The sequence below is a fragment of the Branchiostoma floridae genome, chromosome 5, assembly GCF_000003815.2.
Source record: "Branchiostoma floridae strain S238N-H82 chromosome 5, Bfl_VNyyK, whole genome shotgun sequence".
Classification (NCBI taxonomy): Eukaryota; Metazoa; Chordata; class Leptocardii; order Amphioxiformes; family Branchiostomatidae; genus Branchiostoma; species Branchiostoma floridae.
Window position 1 is genome coordinate 19,916,239 of NC_049983.1, and position 23,726 is coordinate 19,939,964.

General features: G+C 40.1%; 3 protein-coding genes across 3 annotated transcripts; 1 reads left to right on the top strand and 2 right to left on the bottom strand.

Annotated features, from left to right (window-relative positions):
• Positions 1–3,048: 3,048 nt before the first annotated feature.
• On the bottom strand, positions 3,049–5,745 carry LOC118415640 (transmembrane protein 229A-like). The gene has a single exon (XM_035820349.1). The coding sequence runs from the start codon at positions 5,377–5,379 to the stop codon at positions 4,384–4,386; it is 996 nt and encodes a 331-aa protein (XP_035676242.1). The 5' UTR covers positions 5,380–5,745; the 3' UTR covers positions 3,049–4,383.
• Positions 5,746–5,904: 159 nt separating this feature from the next.
• Positions 5,905–16,170, top strand: LOC118415639 (RNA polymerase II-associated protein 3-like). Its single transcript, XM_035820348.1, has 12 exons — positions 5,905–6,378; positions 10,447–10,611; positions 11,170–11,298; positions 11,839–11,966; positions 12,307–12,428; positions 12,644–12,714; positions 12,896–13,021; positions 13,417–13,541; positions 13,936–14,101; positions 14,523–14,620; positions 15,123–15,217; positions 15,335–16,170. The coding sequence occupies exons 1-12, from the start codon at positions 6,226–6,228 to the stop codon at positions 15,427–15,429; spliced, it is 1,473 nt and encodes a 490-aa protein (XP_035676241.1). The 5' UTR covers positions 5,905–6,225; the 3' UTR covers positions 15,430–16,170.
• LOC118415641 (delta-like protein 4) lies at positions 15,884–22,445 on the bottom strand. Its single transcript, XM_035820350.1, has 4 exons — positions 21,690–22,445; positions 20,543–20,710; positions 19,356–19,475; positions 15,884–17,447 (listed from the first exon to the last, which is right to left on the bottom strand). The coding sequence occupies exons 1-4, from the start codon at positions 21,817–21,819 to the stop codon at positions 17,332–17,334; spliced, it is 534 nt and encodes a 177-aa protein (XP_035676243.1). The 5' UTR covers positions 21,820–22,445; the 3' UTR covers positions 15,884–17,331.
• Between the last annotated feature and the right edge of the window lie 1,281 nt (positions 22,446–23,726).

The window sequence follows — 23,726 nt, forward strand, 5'->3', positions numbered from 1 at the left end:
GCAGATGTTGGGGAACGTTACTTGCCTTGGAGACGAAGATCAGAACGTTTTCTGGGGTTGTATGACAGGAGTGAGTGGGTGTCAAAGCCGCCCAGCACTCTAACATCGCACCATAAAAGTTCCCGTGTACGTCGTTGAAAGGATCATTACGTTAGGAAACACTGCGTGTTATCCGTACATCACCGTAGGGATCCATTAGCGTGCCTATTCAAGTGACACGAGAGTACCGACTTCAAGGCTCTCTCCTTGGTGCTGAACAACCTTCAAATGAACCACTGAGCGTCTAAAAACCTTTCTCTGTCCCAATACATCTCTCCACGTAACGTTTAAGTATCTATCACAACTTTTCTAATTGCCTGGTTTGTAATGTTCCCTCTTGAGAAAGAAGCAATTGTAAACTGAGCGCGAGATTTAGAGGCAATAATGTTTCAGAAATCCCTTGGATCATGATTTATGTTTTCCATACAGCAATCGATCATGGTCGCCGCAAATGCACCTCACATGATGCCGCCATGGATATAGCTTTCTAGTACACGCTGTATATTTGGGCAGCAAGCAATAAAGACGGGCGATAAGAGTCATAAGTGCTGCAGGGCTTAGGGCCGTATATTTTATGTTGTCGCGAGGTAGTTAAAATCTATTGCTATTTTCTTTTAATACTGTAGTTTCGATTTTTGAGGACATGACATGGCAGGGCGAAATCCCGCGGGGAATCATGAGGGCTGGTTAATGTGAAATACGACAGATTTTATCACTCTTTGATTTCGTTCTTTTTATATCTATTCTGCTTATCCTTTCTTCTCTCAGCTACGATCCATTTTAGAGTGTATAATCTTTTTCAACGTCCCAATCATGCTATGATAGATAATGCACTGTTCTTTTATTCATTAAATTAAACTCCAAGACTTCTGCCTGGCTCCCTGTTAGTTTTGCGTTGTTTCGCTGTTTGTCATTGTCGCGATTTCGTGGAAAATATCATTTTTCTTCGGTTCGATCTGGATAAGTTTGGTACTTAATATTTACCACTTTTGGCACATTGTTTTTTATCATGTAACAGTCTGTAATAGCTAGACGGTGATTTTTCTCCAGACTGCCTTACATAATTGGTTTATTAACAATGTCATTATTCATCAGCGTTATGATTAAGTGTGACTTCCAATGTCTAGACTACCTTTGAATAGGTGATGAACCGTAACTGCACGGCAAAGTCATCCGCCAAGGTCAAACCGTGACCTTCAGCTTCCACAGTAATAGGACAGTGATTGTTCCGCCCGCGAAACGCGTTTACGTAGACATCTGTCATTCCCGACTTTCTTTGTAATGACGTCGGAACAAAACCTTTTTTGTTACAAAAACGGTTCCGCCTGATGTAGATAAAATATGAAAATATTCGGCCAACATTGCATCTTTCTTATTGTCTGTGTCTACTATAGCATCGTGGAATAAAAACGTTATTCCAAAAGCTGTGGTTAAACAGAAAGTGTACATGCATTTGAGATAATGATGAAGTAATTAAATATGTGTAAACCATTTATAAAGAAAATACAAATAGTCTAACAGAAAAATATACGTGCGAAGTTTTAAAGTACAGACTTTATACATTTCCCAGCAAACTTATAACGTTACAGGAAGAAGAATTGTATAAGATGAGGAACATATTCAAAAGAAACAATGAAATGGATATAGGTCAAATGACACCTTATTGTTTGAATATATCAAGCAACAATACATAATGCAATTAGATTCAGATTAACAATCTGATATGACCTTTTGTAACAAATCCATGAATAGTCTCACTGTTCATGAATTACATTTGCGTAAATCTTTACAGCGATATCACGCCCATAAATCATTTTCAGAAAGCTGTCGTCGGCTGTTATATTCTATAAAGGGGCATCATTTGTCATTATGGCAGGTGTATAATTGGCTTTGTGTCAACGGTTATCGTCACGTGACAGTCACTCACAAAATAATCACGTGACAGGAGCACGTCACCGGAACGTACTGCGCCTGCGCGAAAAGTATAGACCTGCTAAACCTTGCTAAACCCCCGGTTTACTAAAGGGCCGCATTTAAGAAAGTACGTGCGTATATAAGGGTAAAATCCCGTGTACGTTTTGCATGAAACCATGTCTCTAACATATACTGTGCAACAAGCGGGATTTCAATGCAACGTTGACCAAACCAAGCCCCAAAACACCAGGGTTCGCGCAGGCGCAGTACGTTCCGGTGACGTGCTCGTGACAGGTGGTTTGCCCGACTTTGATTTGAATTCTTTAGGGTTTTCAGATCTCTTTTGATTGACAGATATGGCGATGTTAAGATGCTCTGTCACATGTAGTGCTCGGATGTGGTGTCGGATTTAATCAATAGTAATAGACATATAGTAGTGGTGGTCAACGTGTCATTGCATATATTACAGTTTTCTTGATGGTCCTTAATATCCTGAGTTCTCTCTGAATTCGAAATAAATGGCAATCCCCGTATTCCACAGCAGCCGTCGTAGCCCTGCTTCTCCTATTGGGCTAGTTAGTCCTTATTCTCAGTGAGTTAAAGTTGTACATGTACTTTGTTCTCAATGGTGGTGTTTCTGACTTACGGAGAAGAGATGCTGTTTCAATTGTAAACCTGAAGTTGTCTCTTGGTCTTGTTACGTGCCTTATTACTTTCGGTTTTCGTATATGTTTAATATGTTTTTCTTCATTGTCTTGACATTGCTCAATATGGTTGTAAAGAGGTTATATAGATTAACAAAGTCTGTCTTGATTAAGTTTACAGGGCTCCCAAACCCTAGCCCTATATGTATATACATATACGTATATGGGAGCCCCAATGATATAGCACTGATTAGGATGGCACCAAGTCTGGATGGGCCTAGCTAGGTGCTAAACGGCTTGCAAGCTTGCATAGCTAGAGGCGTTAACTATTCATCCAACACCGCAACAATATTTGCCCTAGTGATGCCTTAGTATTGCAACTAGTGTTTTGTAGTCTGTACCTGTTGTTGTGTCACCCAGTAATAGACTCAAAGAAACTACATAAAAGTAGTTCAAGCTTCAATCTTTTTATTGCATGAAACATCTTTATTCTATCTATCATACTTTTACAATGTCTCTAACGTTACCTACATCATCACTTTGTTATTGATACCCGGATCATCCATGTCAGCTATCATCATATCGAGCACCATATGAATTCTGTAGTCACTCTATTCATCTCCATGGAATGTCTGGATGACATTGTCATCCTTTTTTTGTCTCACGAAATTATTATATGTATGGATCCGGATTATTATGTAAGTTAGCTAACTACATGTTACACATGACTGGATAGCAGCATCTTAATCAACGCATCGTAGTGGGTACTCAGAATGTGCACTTTCCCTATTGGATATTGCAGTATTTTTTCTGCACGTTAAAAAGATATGTTAATGAACATTCACAACAAACAACGAGGAAATATTCACTCCACAAACAAACACAGTCACGTCACACATTGCTGATAAGTAGGATATAGGTTGCTTGGATACCTAAGCAGTTTTCTACTCTATGGATTATTTTCTAATATTATCTATACATCAAGTTATTAACACGGATTGCTAAATACAATGCTCATCGTTACCTCAATGAGATGCAAGTATGCCCATTGATAATAGGCAACCATTGACAATCTTTCCCCAGACTAGATCTCTCTCTCTCCCTCTCTCTCTATATATATACAGTGGCTTCCGCGAGTTTATTTTCTTAACTAAACCCTGGAATGACTTGTGTGCTTTAGAATTACCCTGTACCTACTTCACTACTTGGAGTTTGTATATTGATATTCTATTGAGGTATTCACTTCAACAGTCCCTACAGGATTTCTTACTCAACGGTTCTTCAATTCGGTTTCCCGGTGTCTACTTAGCTAAGGAAGATCTTTGATACACAGCTCTACGTTTGTGCGTATAAAAACAGACAAAATTTGTGAACTTAAGTCACAAATTCGCTGCCGTCGTCATGCCATTTTTCCAATGTTTGCCACAGTGACCGCGATGTGCCTTTTTCAAACATTTCTGATCGCTGAAATCGCGTGACATACAAAGTAATCAATCTGTCGACACCTGGGTGCTTGCTGAGCTAAATGTTTCCTAGAATAGTCAAGCCATTCAATATGAATGAAATGGACAGGCCTTTTAGGGCCGCGCTTGAAACCATACATTATGTATGCCGCTTTCGTGCCGCTTGGAGCATAACTTTTCCTTAATAAGGAAACCATTTCCTTTCCACTCTCCAAAGTGATATAATATTGCCATAAAACTTGGACTGCATTTACCAATCATACGCGTGAGACATTCTAAAAATACCACATAACGATATAATCTACATACATGGCATGGAAGCCTTATTCAATACTAATGTGCTTTTCCTTTCGAACGCGGAGGCTCAAAAGATAACTGGCCATGACGTCTTGGTACAGACCTAGTATTAGCCACCCCGGTGCATATTCCAGTGTTATCAGTCCCATGACGTTGAAGCGATAATGGCTATAGTCCCACGAGCAAGCTCCAAATTGGCGGAGGATGAGGCCGGCCACGAACTCCCACGTATAAGCGATGATGAGATATAGGGCGACTCGATAACGGGTAGGCACGCCGCATTGGAGATACAGATACACGTATCCCAGCCGCTCCACCATGATGCGGCAGCTCCCGTAGATGAGAAATGACCAGATGGAGCTATAGCCCATCAGCCGCGCGTCAGGAGCTTTGGTGACGCAATCGTACAGCATGGTGAAGACCACTTCATCCAGGAAGCCGTGCATGCCGTAGAAACAAAACCGTATCCACGGAGGCAAGGGCTCCTCGCCGGCCACCACTTTCGCGGCGGCATTGTTGGTTTCTATCGATTTGTCCGTGTTTTTAGTACCTGCCTCGCCCGGGCCCTTCTTTTGTATGCAGAGTAGATAGCGGAAAAGATGGTCCTGATACAGGCCCAGCATGTACCAAAGAGGAAGGTATTCTAGCGTTACGAGACCGAGGAAATGGTAGCGATAGTCACTATAGTCCCAGGGACAGGCGTCAAATGTCCGTAGCAGCAGTCCCAGTAGCAGCTCCCATGCGTAGACGGCCGGCACGTAGCAGCATGCCCGTAGGAGGACGGGGATGTGTCGGCGCCGGGTGTACAGCTCCGCGAATATCTTCTCGGTGACGAAGGTGCCGCACAGTCCGTAGCTGATGAACATCCACAGAGAGGTGGTCCCGTACAGGCGCAGGCCGCCAGTGGTGACCAGATTTAACAAAGCGGTGAACACCACTTCGTTCAGCACACCGTGTGCCCCGTAGAAGTACGCCCGGCTCCATAACGGGAGGGGGAATTTTAGCTCGGCCCATTGCACCATAATGTTCCCTCGATCAGGTGTCCTACTGTCTCAACAATTATTAAAGGGAATATAAGGCGTCCGACTTACATGTGCTTGGCATACCTGGAAACCGGCTTTTGTATGAGCAGCTGAGTGCTTTGACCGGTGGGCCGGATCCGTACAATGAGAGAGGAAAATTGCGTCCGCCGGCCAGCTGAGCCCTGGGAAGTTGACGCTTTGTCGGCTTTTTCATCTCAGGTCATTGGTTCTGCAGATATGGGTAAAACTGGTCCGACTGGCGCACCGCCTTAATATTCATTGGGCCTATTAGGTGGAAGGGGCGGGTATTTTCTAATTATTTATGATTACCTGATTTGCAAGCGCAGCTAACACGAAATAGGTAACTTTTTTTATCAGATAGGAGGTTGATTATTTGCCATGGCTTCAAACATACACATTAACGTGGGAAAATATATGAACAATTTCCCACGCCACAAAAATGGTATCACCCGATTTATCGATGTAAAAACACCCCCATTTTCGTAGAATGGAATGTTCTGAAACAGGTGTCATAGGTTGTGCGCGTGTGGCATTGTGGGTAGAAGAACAAGTGTAATGGCGGCGCCCATGAGGAAAAAATCGTCTGAAACGTCGATTTGTCATTTTGTCTTCCTAACGTACGGTTTTGGGCAGTATTTCCCTCTGAAAATTGTACTAGGCACATCTTTCAGTGTTTCTATAAAAGTCATCTTTGCCTGCGAATTCTGACTTGAACGAAACGACGCCATTTACCGAAATACGCGCGGGAAAAAGCTGTGTTTCCCTTGACAACAAAGATCGCCAACCAAGGAACACCGTTTGTCGTATCTCTTGAATGATATCAAGATGGCATCTCCCGACAAGGCATTGGAGATACAGATGCAGGTTCGGCAGAACGCATCAGAAATGCAAGATTTCCTTAAAGACCTAGACAGCTGGGAAGACGACATCAAGAAGAAAGACGAAGCGCTGAAGACACAGAAAGAGGGACATGAGCCGGTAAGTTGACCAGGGTTCTCCCCAGAGAGTGGAATAAGGGAGGCCCTCCACTATACTAGTACTCTCAGCCAGCTCCACTATACTATTTTTTCAAATTTAGTGTGTTTCTTCCCTATTTTCATTGTTAGTTTTGCTAAGATAAATGACAATTCACAGATTTTTGTACCAAGTGGCATCACTTTTCCAGTCGGGTTTACGGAAAAGCCTGGGCCCAGCAGGCTAGCCTGCAGGCTAGCCAGGCCACCCTTTTGGGGCCCCAAGGCTATTGATGGGGTTTGACCCATAATGAATTTTTTAAAACCTAAAACTGGGTAACCGACAATTCCAGTGCATGCAGGGTGCATTGGACAGAGGGCAACAGTTTGCACATAGAAACTCGCGGCATCTCACCCACAGACAATGGCGGCCATCTTGAATTCAGTCAAACCTCACGAGATCACGCGAGATCCCGCGATTTTAGCCCCGAGATTCAAGCAGATGCATGGTAGCAAGCATTACATACGCACCTGAATAAAGTTTCCTTTAGAATATGGCGGTCTTTCTGTGCAATAATACCTTTGAAAATGGTTTGTTTAATAATCTGAAATTTTTTGTCTACTTTTTTTCCAAACAAAGATGAAAATGTTCTGACCACGGGCTGAGATCTGGCTGTATTAATATAGTTAAGTAGAATGTGCAACAATAATTGAGACATTAAATATTTTGTCAAATATATTTATTATGACATGAATAAAAACAATGTACAGACATTTAATTTGAGAGGTATGATGTAATACTTAAGGTACTAGTTTAAGTTCTACTTCATGGTGGTCCTATACATGTGATCAAAAAAATAAAAATAAAAGTCACTATAGAATAGTCTTTCTACACCAACAGTTATACAATAAAAAAAGTCAATAAAACAATTGATAATCGTGAAAAATTATCTAACAATGAGTAATAAATTGTTTTGGTTCAATTGCTAATTTGGTGGCCATTGAAATAATATTGTAATACATTATGTACAATAACATTTTATGGTCTATTTCCCTCATCAAAGGGGAAAGGCTACATGCATCAGAGGTACACTATGTTCTTAAGTTATCTTACAAATGCTACACAAATGTGGCCTATAATTCAGGATATATCAATTGATAACATATTTTGAAACTGTTGAACTTTGTTCAGTTCAGCTACATAGTTTCCTGACTTAACAACAGAACCCTCATGCAGTGGAGGTAGAAGAGGATGCTACACCAGGGGTAGTACTACTACTACTACTGAAGTACTAGAGGCCAGCCAGTTCCCAGCTCCCTTCAACCATCAGCTGCTCTTGGGAGTCCTGTCAGGATGACAAAAAAGACTGATTAATATACTGCTCATAAACAGTATTCTAAAAATACAATGGCAACTTCTACAATTCAAGGAAGATATTACATACTATACACATATTATGTACAATGGGATGAGGCTATATAGTCTTCAGTCTTTCTTGGAAATTAGCTGAATAACACACACAGAACCGCGAAGGAATTAAACAATTCTCTCTCTCTCTCTATATATATATATATATATATATTTTATCAATATTGATAATCAAAGAAGTTGCAAAACTATGCAGATCTTACCTAAGTATACACATTCTTATATTTAGAGCATAATTATCAGCCCCGCCAGTCTCCTTTTCTCTATATACCATCTATTTATTACTTGCGGCTTTCCTGGCCAATAATTTTTTTATGTCTTCAAAGCATGCAAATCATATCCATGCACTTATTAAAGCATTCTAAGAATAATATTATAGATATACATGATCATTTCTGCTCAGTTAAAGCTTCTGTGTCTGGAAATACGCCTTACTTCGAATACTTTAGGCCATGCAATAACATGCCAGGCCCCCTGGGACAGAGAGTTCAGGCACACTTTTCATGCCAAAAATTCATGCATATTCCTCGCGAATAAAAATTTGCGGCCACGTATATCAAAAATTCCTATGTAATAACACGCCATGACATGTCTGGAACCCACAAAAAAATCCGCTAGTTCCAGAAAAAATTATGCAGTTAATTACAGACTAATTACTCCTAGACATCATTAAGATCATTAGTCATCACCTCATGGCCTTGTAAAATTTTCAAAAATTCATATCTCACCCGAAATTCGTCCTAGAAACCTCCGGTTTTTTTCATTCGGTAGGACGTCTTCTCCATTATTGAAAAAACAGCCAGTGCGCATGTCTAAAGCCCGCTCTCTTTCCCAGATCAGTCTGCAAGCTAGGCAAGGCATTAGTTCTACCGACCCTGGGGTCGAGATTTTCCCAGGTCACGTGGTACGATAATGAGCCAAGCTTTGCTCAGATCATCATCATCATATCCAAGATGGCGGCACCGGTTGTTCTATAGCAGGTTTCTATGTGGTTTGGTCATATCTATGGGGATTAGGGTTGGTTTACTACAATGAACAATCAACATCAACTACTGTAACTCCAAGGGTTGTTAGTACATTTAACGTTACTTTTCCTTTGACTATACTGGCAGTCATTCCTACAATACTTATAGTGGCTATCAGTAATTGTCCTGCATGAGAGAAACGAATAGCACAAACAATACTAACGTTACACGTCATATTATACACCCCCCCACATACAATTGACACATATAAACACATACATACATTCCTACATCCATGCTCACTGACACTTGATGTTTGAGACATCTGTTTCAAATTTGATGTTTTGGCAAACAGTCCCTATCCTGGAGGACCAACTGTTGTCTTGGGTTACCACTGACCCAGTTTTTCTACAAAGAAATTTCATGTACAAACACACAGTGACACACACACTCATACATGCATGACATCTGGTTTGAATTTGATGTTGTGAGCTATCATTTCCTGACCCATCCTAGTATTTTTTTATTTCGCCTAGTACCCTCCCCTTCAGTCTAACATTTCCAGCATTTTCTGTTGTATAATACTGTTGTAAATTTAGTTTATGATTGTTTTATTCCAGCCTTGGTTGAGTTATTCATTGCAAGCCCAGCAATATGATCAACTGTTACCTTTCCCCATCCCAGCCCCATCCCACTCACAGCTGGGATTGTCATTGACCCAGTTTTTTTTATCAAAAAAAACTTCAGCTGCAGGCCAAACCCCATGCATAGCCTTGGGGCCCAGAAAAGGTAGTCTTTCAGGCTAGCCAGCCCAGCTCCTGGGCCCAGGCTTTTCCGTAAACCCTTTCCAGTCAGCATTGTCTGCAAAAACTTGTGAATGAGCAATGATCAAAACAATAGTAGTTTTGCCACTTCACAACAAAGGAATAACAACAGTATATTATACTGTCTTCTAGTATTTGACACCCTCTGTCATTGCAAAATGAACCCATTTTCATGAAAGTGCAGCGCATTGGTGCGGGTTATTTTTGCCAGCCACTAAAAAATTCTGGGGAGAACCCTGTTGACTGTTCTTAACATTTAAATAGATTAACAGACAATTATTCAAAATGTTAGGAATGTTGCATTTGGGAAAATGGTATGAACCTGTTCTATTTTAAGAAAAGAGTTGTTTAAATCATGTAAAGATAAGGTTATCAATTTCTTTTACCAGTGTTTGATTAGATTTATGTGACCTCCATCTTTCTCACCTCCTTCTCCCTCATCTCATCTTCTTCATCTGATTCTCCTTCATTATCTAAGTTCAATAAGTTGAAATAAGTTTGCAGGGACTCAACTTAAGGGTAGTGTGGGTAGGAAGCCTTGGTGCTGTTGTAAGGTTGTGTCTGAAACAGCTGTGATGCAATGCAATGGAAAACAACATACGTTCATCTTTCATAATGTGAGGAATTTGTTATTAGATGTTATCGCAGAAACAAGGAACACAAAACTGCTGCAAACATTTCATGATTAAGTCATTAACAGTATGATCATCCTGGTTTAAAACAAAAGACTGTGGTTGATCCAAGGACATTATATTTACGGTCTGGAGACAGGATCGGGATTACTGACACTTCTACTATTTCATGCCAAAATGGTCACAGCCATGTTACAATGTATAATCTAATACCACTCTTATATGCCTTTATGCATTTGAAAGGTCTTGCCACCCATAAGAAACAGAGCTGCATCCAAGAAGAAGAAAAAGAAGGTGAAGACAGAGGAGAAGAAGGAAGAGACTGGTGCCGGCCAGCAGAACGGTCAACAGAAGAAACCCAAGAGGATCAGTGGATATGACTACAGGTCCTGGGACAAGTTTGATGTGGTACGTCTTCAGTAAAACAAAAGCAAAGAAATAAAAACAAACTATGACACATGCCTTAATCAGGTTAATGTAACTGCTTGGCTAATTGCTGATTCCAAAACCAAAATGTAAACTGTACTATATCTTAAGGATCACTGTACCATTGTGTGTTGATTTGTCATTTGTGTAGACATCAGAAAGTAAGGACTTTGGTTTCTACTTACTTCTTGGTGTGTCTGTTCCCTGACTTGTATACTAGCTAAGAGTTTTGCTTAGTGTCCATAGTTCTGTCATTTGATGGAATGTGTAATGTGAAAAAGATTTGATTTAGGTAAAGTTACACCAGGAGTTAGTAAGCAGGGATTTCCTAAAATTAATTAAGGTAAGAAATCAAGAAATCTCTGTCTTTGCACTGTCCGCTGATGATAGGGATTGTGGTCATTAAAAGACCTACGTAGGAAGAGGTTCACCTGTTAGTAAATGGTTCTATAAATGAGGCATTTTCCACTATCATGTCCATAAATCTGTTAAGAAACCACCATGTACTACAAATGTACGTTATCAATGTTGTGTTTGTAGGACCAGGAACTTGAGAAGCTAGAAGACGAGCAGAAGGAGTCATCATCAGAGTACGAGAGTGAAAGTGACAGTGAGAAGGCTCTGGAGCAGCAGAGACAGATGCAGCAGGCTCTCATGGAGAAGGACAGGGTAATCTCACCTGTAGTACTGTTGGTTCAAAATTCCAATCTAACTTATTGTCATTTGTGTTGAGATGGTTGTTTCAAATTTGTAGTTACCTGTGTGATATGAAGGTTTATGAAGGTTAGTCATTTCAATACAATTCAATTTCAACGACTTGATGAAAAATGGAGATTTACTTCCGGTTGTTTCAAGTAACATCCATCACTCTTCTTTTAGCGTCACTAGAATAAACTGACAGAACAATTCAATACAAGTACAGCTAACTAGAAAAACTGGTTGAACATTTCAATTCACTAATTCCTAAGGATTGAGAATGATGGATGTCACTCGTAACGTATGGAATTAAATACTAAATCTCCATGTTTTATCCAGTTGTAGAGATTGAATTGTATTTGAATACCTGGTGATTAATTTCAACTTGCCTTTTACTCTTGACAGTTGCATTTGTTATCCAGTCCATAGTGCTGTTTTGAATTAGTGATGTGTTAAGTAGGGAGGATGTCTTTTTATGTAGAAGTTTATGTTGTCACTTTTGTTTGCTATTAGGGAAATGCTTTCTTTAAGGAAGGGAAGTATGAGGAGGCCATGTCCTGCTACACAACAGGGATGGATGCTGACCCTAAGAACGCTGTCCTGCCTGCCAACAGGGCCATGGCACTCCTCAAACTCAACAGGTGAGAATAGCACACGACACAAAAAGCTTTGTATTTTTGTATTGTTTTACTGGTAAACTACCACAAGACATAACATGCCAGTTTTGTACAGTAGGCACAAGCTGCATAAGACCAGACTGAAAGGTTTTCTTCACTCAAGCCAGGATGGTATTGTACTATTATTGATAAGTGTGTTAAGTGTGATAATGTTCTCCTCAAGCACAGGACCTCCAGTTTCAGGTCTGATACAAGAGGATATCAGTAACCAAAGCTTTATGAGTAAATTGGTGCAAATATGTCTTTTCCAAAAGCACAAGACGCTAGGATTTGAATCCTAACTACATGTTCCATTTATCTATAGGTATGAAGATGCTGTGCGGGACTGTACTCTAGCCATAGACCTGGACCCAACCTACACTAAGGCCTACCATAGAAGAGCCACTGCTCGCATGGAACTGAACAAGTTGGAGGATGCAAAAAGAGGTTGGTCCTGCACTTCCCTCTCAAATCTACAGGGGGCAATCCTACACCTTGGACTTTAAAGTCATATTTACTGCAACTTAGTGCTGTTGTAGCATCTTTTTTAGCATCTTTTACATTTGTAAGCTGTAACATCAGTGGAAACAGAGAATTGTTGCATATTCATGTGTTATGGTTCCTAAAGCTCAATAAACTTTCTCCCTATGTGTGTGCTTTAGATTTTGAAAAGGTTTTGAGTTTGGAGCCTTCCAATAAACAAGCCCAAGCTGAACTGAGAAAAATAAAGAAGGTATGCTGTTGTTATTGTTTTTCCTGAATAGCAGGGCAAAAATGAACAATTTATGAAAAGTTGATGACTTGCACATTTTGATTTTGTTTTCTAGTAAGTTGCTGGATACATCATGAGTCATTTACAGTGAAATAATGTTGTATATCCTAAAATGAATGGAGTACTTTCATGAATTTTTCAGACTTTACAACCAGCAACCACCAATAAGTCAGAGGAAGTTGTAGAATTCAAGAAAACAAAACCACAGCCAAAGGACCCTCCTCATGTAGTCAGACCAATCAACAAAGCCATACACTTAAGGTCAAAGGTCAGTAACTTGTAGAAATGCTCTATACAATACAGACACCAAATTTTGAGAAAATTTTTGTATGATACAGCTCAACTGAAGGTATGCCATCTTTGTGACATGATATAAGAAAACTTACATTGATGATTTAATTTTATTAACACATGGTAACATGGAAGAGTTTTGGGTGTGTGCATTTAATACAGCTTTATCCTTAGTATTAGGCATTTGGAGGGTAGATTGACTTTGCTTTAAACTAGCTATGGACAAAATGGTTTCCTCTAAAAGTTCTTACAAAATTGATATCAAAATCAGATAACATGGACATACTTTAAACATGAAGGGAAATTTTAAGGAATCAGACTAAGGGATATATGTATGCAGGTATTGATTCTTGTTTTTTTCTTTATATTTAGAAACCGCTAAGGAGACTTGTGATAGAGGAAATTGGAGGTGAAGAGGACAGGAACACTTTTCAACCATCTGCACATCTACAACAAACAGAACTGCCTTCATTTCCCTCAGAAGAAACAGCACAAAGGTCTGTTGAGAACTCTGAAAACCAAATACAGGTGGTGATGAGAAGAATGTGAGAGAAAAGTTGATACAAGAGGTTGATGCTTCTCAAAATGTGGATGTTCCACAAGTCAATGTGAATAGGTTAGTGTCATAAAATTTTGTTTGATGTCTCTTTGGGAATGACATATTTATTGCAATGCTTTTATTCAAAAGGCAAACAAGTCTTATCTTAAGTACACGCAAGTCAAAACTAGAAAAATGTCATTAACTTTATTAAAATGCATTGATATCTTTTAGAGCCATTTCATTCATCTACTTTACTATCATATTTTTAGAATGCTATACTGTAAGATCCATCCCTGTGGTGTTACAAAAATGCCCCTAAACTTATCAATAGCATTTCTTTTCCAATACAGACCCTCCAATGTAGAAAGGAAAAAGCCCGCGAGCCCTAGGGGTCAACAACCTGTAGTGACCTCTGCACCCCCAGCTGTCCCAGGTACCCCTGCCACTGCACTGCAGATGCAGGCAGACTGGAGAAGGCTGCACGGCTATCCTGAACTTCTCTATCAATACTTCAAGGTAGGAGGTCTGGTGTATAGAACTGGTGTAATTTTGTGTGTCAAGCATGTGACCTGTTGCATACTATCTACATGTTACGGCATGAATAAAGCAACCCTACTGTTTTTATTTTGTGTATGTATGTTAGGCGGAGGTGGGCAGGGCTATGGTATAAGTATATACTTATGTCATAGATACAGGCATGAAACCCCACTATAGAAGCCTCTTCCTGAGTAATTGCCTACAAAGATATACACTTAACAATAAAATGAAAATCATTCATACCCCCTGAATTGTGATTCCCTTGGTAAGGGACTTAAATCAATGATTTTGTTATAAGCTTGTACAGGTACAATTTAATAGAAGTAATGGAACTGTACTACTAGTATTCTTTTACCATATTCCTGGCAACTATGACCAACTGCATTATGTTTTCCCCCAGCAAATCCCCCCATCCATGTATGTGAAGCTGTTTCAGCAGGCCTTAGAGCCAGACATTCTCAATGGCATCATGGCACTTCTCAGGGACTTCTACTTACCGTAAGTCTCTAATTTTGTATATAAAGAAGAAATTGATGATTTCTTGTGAGTCTGAGGCAGGGATAAACAAGTCCACTAGCCCTATTGTCCAGGGCAAGTGAAAGTGCTGTTCGGGCAAGTGCATGTCCTACCCCACTTGTCCGATTGGGCAAGTAAGATTTTCCATTGATTTATAGTGCAATTTTGATATACTTGTTACTTTTTACAGTCATGACATCAAGCAATTGTCTACAGAGAATTCCAGTGCTGGAAGTGAAAATGCATATACTAGTAACAGTGACATTTGAATTTTGGGCAAGTGAAAAATTGGTTCGGGCAAGTACATTTTTTATGTGCTTGCCCGATAGGACAAGTGGATTTTAGAAAACTTGTTCAACCCTGCTGAGGTACTGTTATTATCCCTCTCTCTCTCTCTCTCTTTGGGCAATTTCGTTGCCTGGTACATTTTTGATTCACTTATAGAATATGAATTTGTTCTTAAAATTGTTTTTCTTGCGTACAGGAACAAAGATGATGTGTACAGTGTGTTGAGCAGTCTGTCAGAAGTGAAGAGATTTAACATGGCTATCATGTTCATGTCTGCTAGGGACAAGCAAGGTTTGTATGCTGTGTGCATTACATATTCACATACTTCATAATGTTTTATGATTTTTCCACTTTCTCTGAAATGCTGTAAATATGGTTCTGATTTATTTGCTTGTTTTTTTTTTCCAGTTATTGTCGAGGTATTCAAGGGCTTGAAGTTGTTGGGACATCAGTCGCAACAAGACATTGAAGCGCTGTGTAAGAAGTATGAAGTAGATGTATGACACAGAATGTCTTATCCTCAGTGGATATTCAAACAATCTGTCAGAGAGAGGTATTAGAAATGCTTATGAGTATCCTGGATTGAAAGGTGCAAATGCAGTTAACGTCTGCACAAAGAGAATCGTAGCAAATATTTGCTGATTGCAGGCTTCGTTGACAGTGTGTGGTCATGCAATGATAATATAGCTACATGTATATTTTTACTGCCAAGTCATCACTTTGTGTGTAGTTTGTGTGTGTACGTATTTCAGATGTGATATTGAGTTGTATTGTTTTGTATGATGGCCTGTACATACATGTAGTGTAGTCTTGAATTGTTTCTTCTCTCTTCTTGAAGTTAGAAGTGTTAAGTGGGTATCTTGCATGGCTAAGCCTGTTTGCGACAAATATTGCAAAACCGGCGTGTGACATACTGGAGAAATATTTTACCTCTACAAACAAATGACACATCCTCAGTTTTTTTATCAGATGCAAACTAATCGCAGTGTTGCAATTTCAGGCAACAAATTGGAGCCCATTGGCACCTGTTTGCAACCAGTTGGCAAATGAAACCCTGTGAGATACTCGCTTTACAAGTTTAGTTTAGGGCCATTGAAAGAATCAAAGCTGGACAAGCATAATCTATTTCTTTGTATATTCAGACATTCTGTGACTTTTGTGATACAAAGATACAATTCCTCTGTTCATAAGAGCTAGCCATATTTTTGCATCATAGCTATATTATATGTTTGTGTGAATATACACCATCTTCTCCAATCATGTTTTGCATCTTTCCTTGGATAGGTATACTTAAGATGGATATAAATAAGCTGCTTTTGATAGCTATGAGTGCAAACTACTGGTATAGCATTTCCAAAGTAGAGAAGTGTACCATAGCAATTGGTGTAATGTATTGTTAATCAATCAGAAGGCAACTCCAAAGTAGTCAGCTTGGTCTTTTATTAAGAGTATTGCTTTAGAATATACCATGTTTCTGATACTCTTACACTGATATGAATTACATGCAGGCACTGATGTAACAGAATCGGAAGCATGAACTTTTATACAGCTATTAAGTTTCTTTCAATACATCCTTAACAGCTACGTGTTGACAAACTGCAACAGTACAGCCACAAACCATAACAAACACACTAAGAACCTGAACATGAAACTAGCATGTGGAAAAGATATAACTCTGAAAACACAAGCAAACTGACAGACCAAAAACAATACCTACACATATATTATTAGCTACTTTCATGACCTGGACTATCACATCTGATTAATGACTACTTCTTCCACCTCTGAATTCTTCTTCCTGCCACTCTGGCAAGTCGGATCAAATAAAAAAGATCCTTGCAAAGCCATACATTAGTCTAAATAGTCAAATATACTAGTAATTGGTTTCTTCCTTTTGCAAGGAGAAGAGTCAATAAGTCTACACCACTTGTGCATAAATCATGTCCTCCTGTCTCCATGTTTTATTCTGAATCACTTTGTGGGTCAATCCGAAGACAGCCTCTTCAATGTATTGCTATGATCATCACTTGGAGTTAGATCTTGAGAGTCTTGCAAAGTTGATGCGCTATGTACATGCCAAAGGTAGTTTCCCGAGCAGTCTTCATAACTGCTGCTTCTGTCCTTACTCAGTGAGTCAAGCTTCAATCATGAAGTTTCTGAGTTAGTGAGAAGAGTTGTTCAGCCCTCCTCGGGTATTAAACCTGTAACCCTGACGTGGCCTTTGGGTCTTGCTACTGGTGACCGTTGAGTAAAGAAAAAAATAGTGGTTGTACTAATTGATTGACTCCAATCCATTGCCATCAGTCCAGTCTCTTGCAGCCGCAAAGGACACATAGACGCACTTTGGGTCTTGCTCCTGGGTGGCTGTCTGGATGTACTAATTCACTGATTCCAATCCAGTGCCGTCAGTCCAGTCTCTTGCAGCCGCAGAGAACACACAGACACACCAACAACAGGACGATCCCTGATGTTGCCACACTCATCCATAGGTACATCTGGGCATTGCTGTTATAGGATCCTTCTGAAAACAACAACAACATGGAAATTCGTACATAAAACAATCTTGTCGGGAAATAAGGGATGCAATCTTATACTTGTATCATATGCAAATCAATGATTAAGAATCATTTAAAACACCATCAAAGGAGGTTTTGCATGTTTTTTTGCATGATACACCAAAATGTCTTCCGGCACTCTAGGCATAGTTTAAGTTTTAGTGAATACAGAAGCACCATTGCTGCTCACCATGCTTTATTTAATCCGGATTTCCTTTTTCTTAAATCTCAGTGATTCCGTGCATTATGGCGGCCCATCTACACCCACATCTTACATGTATATGCTACATAATATATGTCTGAGAGTATCCCTGCAAGATAAATGCTTTTTGCTTAAGCAGACTGCGTTGGAACTCTGACAAATATATGCACAGTATCATTAGCTTGTGGTAACAGCACCCAAGAAACTGATTTAGCCTACTGATAATGATTCTGTGAATTCCTTTGGCAAATAATGTGTTTTGTCTCTATTACACTATAACATACGGGTGGGGTATCTAGCTATCTGCACACTGTCTTAGGATCCCTCAAGCAAAAAACTCAATATCACATGAAATATGTATTGGGAAATACACATCCCTAAGAGCTTACTTTGGGTCTGCTTAATATGAAATTTTATTGGAGTAATTCATATTGATTAAACCTTTTCTGCTCCTAATGCGGACGCCCTGTTTTCTTTCCAACCCCAATGTTTTTAGATCCAGTATATACATATATCTTGATTTTTGCGACTACCCTTGAATTGCTCCAGCAGCAAATCAAGACTCAGTGCCATTCGAATTCCCATAATGCACGCTGATTGTGAATATAAACGAGGGTTGGAAAGCTTTCGGGATGAATTGTGAGAACTCCGGAGACCCTAGAGTTAGAAATATGGCCATGAAGTTTCACACCCATGACCTTAAATAGAAACACGGGGGTTTGAAGGATTTTGTTTTATCTGCAGAGCCCTATTACCTACGCTTGACGGCCTAAAGGGGCGATCAAGCACTCGCGGCAAAGTCACTAGTGGGTGTGAATAAGGTACATAAATAATATCTGTTTGATATCGATGTTGTTTTTGTACTACAGTGCACTAAGATTGGATGTAAGAGTTAGCTTTAGTACATTTTGATTCCTAAATCAAAGATTCGAAGTTTTTGTGACACAGTCTTTGAAACATTGACAGAACTCGGAAAGGCAAATAAACACTTCAAATTGATTGTTTGCAAGATTAAATGGCACCCTTGCGATGGCTCGTGTTGAGATAAAAGTTGCAGCAAGATTACGAGCGTACATCTCCCTCAGGAGAAACTAGTCATGACACGTTTGACACGGCCGGCGGGTGGTAAGACCTGTCGCTATTGACAATTTTTTGACGTCACGTTCCCGGAGAGCCATTGGTCATTCTAACTTGATGAAGGTTGCAGCACGGAAAACCAAAATTCCATACGTGGGACGTCTTTATAGTGTTTGAACGCAATTAGCCTGTTGATTATGTTGACCGCCAACACAGATGAGTTGTGCCAATATTGCAACTGGTTTCAGCTTGAAAGTACATCTGTGTTGGTAAAAATCATTCTTAAGGGCCGTTTCCCAAATTTTCGACTGTCCATCTCCTGTCTTTGTCGCGGAATGATACTCAGTCCCATAGGAGGGATACACACAGAATCAAACTTTAATTGCTAGAGGGATAAAAGAAGACATTTGTATCAGGGTCGTATAACCACCCATTTGCAACGTATGATCCAATGCACGCCTAGTCAGGTGCGCTATCTGCATAACACGAAGTCACAGAAGCAATGGACTGCACATTCGACCTTGCGAAAAACTGGAGTTGGATAGCCGAAAATTTGGGTAAAACCCATTTTTGGCGTTTGAACTGGTTTGATCACCTTGAACTTCACAGCAGGTCCCATCGTGATACGGTGGGCAGAGACACTTGTACCCGGCATGCACGTGGCTGTAGTACCTGGTTCCACCATTGAAGCACTCCTCACATATTGGCGCTGTGGCTAATACATGGATAGAACAAGACAATGAGAACTACACATCGTCTGTGACTAATGCAACTGTACAATTGCTTTCTGAATTAACTTTTCATCTGATATCTTCTGACAATGACTTTCAATCTTGAAACGTTCAAGCGACAAGTTGTTACAAGTAAAAGAAACGGGAAAATCAAGAGGCAATCGATTTGGCCTTTTTGAATCAATCAACTATTTCCAGGCTCTGCGATGACACAGTGATAAAGTACTCTGACTAGCGGAAATTATAGGAAATATAAGATGGTGACCCAAAAGTGTCAAAGATGGTGCAAAAGACAAATCTCTTTAGGTCGTCAGTTGTTCATTTCCTCGTCCCTTCAATATTTTCATTGCTATCCCTATAATTCATATCTACCCCTTCGCTTGCCATATAGCTATCCCCAGGGCGTTGGCCACATTGGTCAGAATGCCAAATCGATGTCTACTGTTACCATTCCCGCAAATGGGTAAAACAGAAGAAACACTTCGAAACGAAAAGTACACAATGCCAGGTTTTTGCAACTTCAAAGTTTGAGTAGTCCTCTTATACTAGCCTCTTATACATGTCTTTACACGACAAATTTCCCAGACAATCAATAAACATGAACATGCAATATAAAGAGACACATGAAGACACAGAATCATGAGTAATGTGGCGCCATAGCGTTAGATAAGAGGGTTCGGCGGGTGCCTAATATAGATTAGCATGTTGACATGATTTTATTGTGCGTGCAAACAGGTACATTCACTTAATGAGGCAGTATTGCCATTGGCATGTTTAAAATATATCTAACAAGAACTGTTGATCAAATAGTTTTCCAGCTGTTTTGTGAACTATTGTACTGAACAGCTGTAAAACTATTTTACCATTATTGAGACTATTATTGAGTATAACGATCAAGTCGTACCGTAAACTCCTGTGCAATCTTACCCTTACAGTAATTAGGTACCACTAAAATTCCCTTGTTTGATAAGAAATATTACTGAACGTTTGACAGAGAGGCAATTTATCGTCAATGTACTACATATGATTGGGATAAGTCTAAGAAACTCACCTGCACTCCTCCTAGTCAACGGTGTCAGTGGGACGGAGGATATCTTAACACTTTCACAACACGCACCCTTAAACTTCTCAGGACACACACAAGTCCCGTTTTCCTTAAGGGTACCCCCGTTAAGGCACACTCCTGTAATACATTCCTCTACGCTACTCTTGAATGCACCTGTAGAAAATGAAAAGAAATTACAGGTTTGGAATAGCATTGAATAATCACGCCTTTTTGTAAATAGTTGTTTTAGGAAAATGACATTTCCCTATGGAAACGCTTGAGGTTTTCATTCCATTCATGTTTTTACCCAGATGTACTTTTCTTTTAGTAAGGTCGTAAAATAGATGCTATATTATGTCAGCACCCTTTGCTTTTAGATTAACACGACAGAGAATTCAGAACCAAGGACAGAGCTAACAACAAACGCAATTGGCATTGAACCTCTATATTTCCTCATCGCTCCCTCATTATAACCTATACCCTGTTGTTTTAATATACATCTGTACATGTTTCTTAAGTCAATACTGAATCACCGTCACATTTAACCACAAAAAGAGACACACAAAATCAAAGAATATTACATTTTTAAGTAATCATTGTTCTCTCCTGACTGATCATGTTTTTTGGCAGAAGTAAAGAATATCTATACACTTCAATTTGTGTCAAAATAATGGATGTATTATCATTTACGAGAAGCTTGCCAATTTATTGGAATTAAATCTACACTACATCTTATTCAACCTTATATCAATTAACTAAGCGAGAGATATATGATATAGAACCAATAGAGGTAATGTGTAGACACATCGCAACAAGATAAATGTGATATAAAGGTAACAATTTATGCGGAAAAGTAAAACTTAAATGTCAGTTCCCTTTGCCGATATCCCTGTCCTTAGTTCTGAATTCTCTGTTGCATCAGTCTAAAGGTAAAGGGTCGCTGGCCTAAGCGGTACGGTCATAACGGTAAAGCGCTGCTGTTGTAAATGTACATAGATTACGCAAGACACTTGTGTCTGGGATGCCGAATGGAGAATAGCTTTAAGGACATTGTACAACGAAAAACATTTTGAAGCATTAGGACTCATGTGTTTGGTTGAAACATAAAGAAAGCATGCATTGCAAGGGGACACGCCACAAGCCCACAACTAACCTGTTAGTGTTAGGAGACTGGCGACCATCACAAATAACAGTGCTGCTACAGAATGGCGATGCGGTCTTCGTGAACATACGAGGCAGTTCCCCCTCGATGAGACAAAGAACTGTGGTCTGCAGTCCGGCATCTTCCTCGGATGGTGCCGTCATCCGAGATCCACGGCACGTCCCCTTATACCGTCCGTCCCCATTGTGTCATCGCGGTAACAGTTCAGACAGAGATAAGAGCTCCCCAGAGATGCGTCAGACCTGTATTACAGACGAAGTCCGTTTGTTTTAATTTGATCCCATGACAGTGATGCTCCAGTGATGAAGATATCACGACCACCAGTCGAAGGTCTTGGGAACAAGACTGGCGAACCGCTAGTATTCTCCACAGCCGGGTATTCTGTAAAATCTACCACACAGGAAAACAACCGCGCGAGGAAGTGGATGTGAAAGATCCATTTAACCACATCATCCGCACAACTTTACACGGATGGTCGATTCCCGAAATTCCTCTCCGCACGCTTCGACCATTCAACTACCTATAACCATTTTTCCACTCAGGCCTCCAGGCACACGTACACGACTGGGAGACATAAACGTGTCCGACAGCTCTTGATAGCAGTCTAGTCAGTGGGTTCCTTTGTCAATGTCACCCTGAAAAAGCAACCAAGACGCCGTATATTATAGAAAATTGAAAATATTCCTCTTCGACCGAAAGTCTCGTCTTTTCATATCTATCAACAAAATAACGACGCCTTTCTGTCTCATGACGCAAGCAATGAACCTCGAGATCGTGACTTACAGATCTAGAAGTGTTTTGAGCTGCCACGCCTGTCAATGCTTTGTGTCTAGCTAGACCGTTTCAATGTGTCGATGATATTTAACGTGAAGTCATTCGTCAAGGCGTTCTAGACGCTACAATGTGTGCATGGTTCTTGTGTTAGTTCTCTTTACGATCCCCCCTGGTCTGGGTATTGTAATAAATGACTTGTTATAAACACTACCCTGTACACCCTTGGCAGGAAGCTCGTTTACGCTGAAAGCTGAACACAAAGATAACACCACAGTAGCCACGTATAACGTAGACCACACTGTGTATGCTAAAGCTGGTATTTAACGTCCATTAAGATTAACTACAAAGGACCTGAGGACCATTGAAAGAAGTCGCAGACTGGAAAGTTTGAAAGATAACGTACGTTTTCCTGTATTCATGCAAAACGCAACTTCAATGTGTGGGATTTTTGCAAGCGTTACTTTGATCTCACGTCTTGCTGCGGCTCCTGTATATTAAGATAAGGCACCCATTTTCGGACAGGAAAGAGATAAACAGACAATTCAGACAAGCCCGGGGACGGGAGTTTGCCATAAGAGATTGGAAGTTCGTTTCCTTCAGTCATGGGGAACGAATCATAAAAGGTTGAAATACACGCTGGGGAGAAATGAAGTAAAAGAAGCGGTCGTCATTAAATTCATGAAAAGTCTTAAGAGAGTAGGTAAACGAGTTTTGATCGTTCCCCTAAGGAATATAATGAATATTGGGAGAACTACTACTACAGTGTCTGGCTGGCTGTCAGAATAGGTTTATGCATAATTAAGAGGGATATCCGGATAGACTTTAGTTTCATTGCAGGCGGCGGGCATCTAATCTAGCATGCTGGTTTTGCGCTGGTTTTGCGTCACAAGTGCAACGACCCTGTTGGAAACCAGTAAATCTGTATTTCGTTATATTAGTAGTGTCGGCATTGAATGCGCGATCTCTTCTATGTAATGTATTATCTTATATTGGTGAGTCTGGCAAACGGTACGATTCAGTTGCTGGGACGTATATGTCTGGGGACTTCACGTGTAAGGTGGCACATACATTACAATGTGCACAATGCAAGACTGAAGACTACGGTATGTCTTGACATAACGCGACAGAGTACAAGACACGATCGATTTGATCGCACAACGGGTTTCCAGTATAGCCAGTCACAAATATTCACCATCAGTTTATTTCACCATTAAGAGAGTACTGTATTGGGAAACACATCGCAGCTATACTCAG

Bases quoted from the DNA above. Each gene is read 5' to 3' on its own strand.
- LOC118415639 (XM_035820348.1), top strand. From the start codon at position 6,226: ATGGCATCTCCCGACAAGGCATTGGAGATACAGATGCAGGTTCGGCAG. The intron at 12,715-12,895 runs GTATGCTGTTGT...TGAATTTTTCAG, and splicing joins AACTGAGAAAAATAAAGAAG to ACTTTACAACCAGCAACCAC. The intron at 13,022-13,416 runs GTCAGTAACTTG...CTTTATATTTAG, and splicing joins CCATACACTTAAGGTCAAAG to AAACCGCTAAGGAGACTTGT.
- LOC118415641 (XM_035820350.1), bottom strand. From the start codon at position 21,819: ATGCCGGACTGCAGACCACAGTTCTTTGTCTCATCGAGGGGGAACTGC. The intron at 20,711-21,689 runs GTTAGTTGTGGG...CATTTTCTACAG, and splicing joins CAGTCTCCTAACACTAACAG to GTGCATTCAAGAGTAGCGTA. The intron at 19,476-20,542 runs GTGAGTTTCTTA...TCCATGTATTAG, and splicing joins GTTGACTAGGAGGAGTGCAG to CCACAGCGCCAATATGTGAG.
- LOC118415640 (XM_035820349.1), bottom strand. From the start codon at position 5,379: ATGGTGCAATGGGCCGAGCTAAAATTCCCCCTCCCGTTATGGAGCCGG.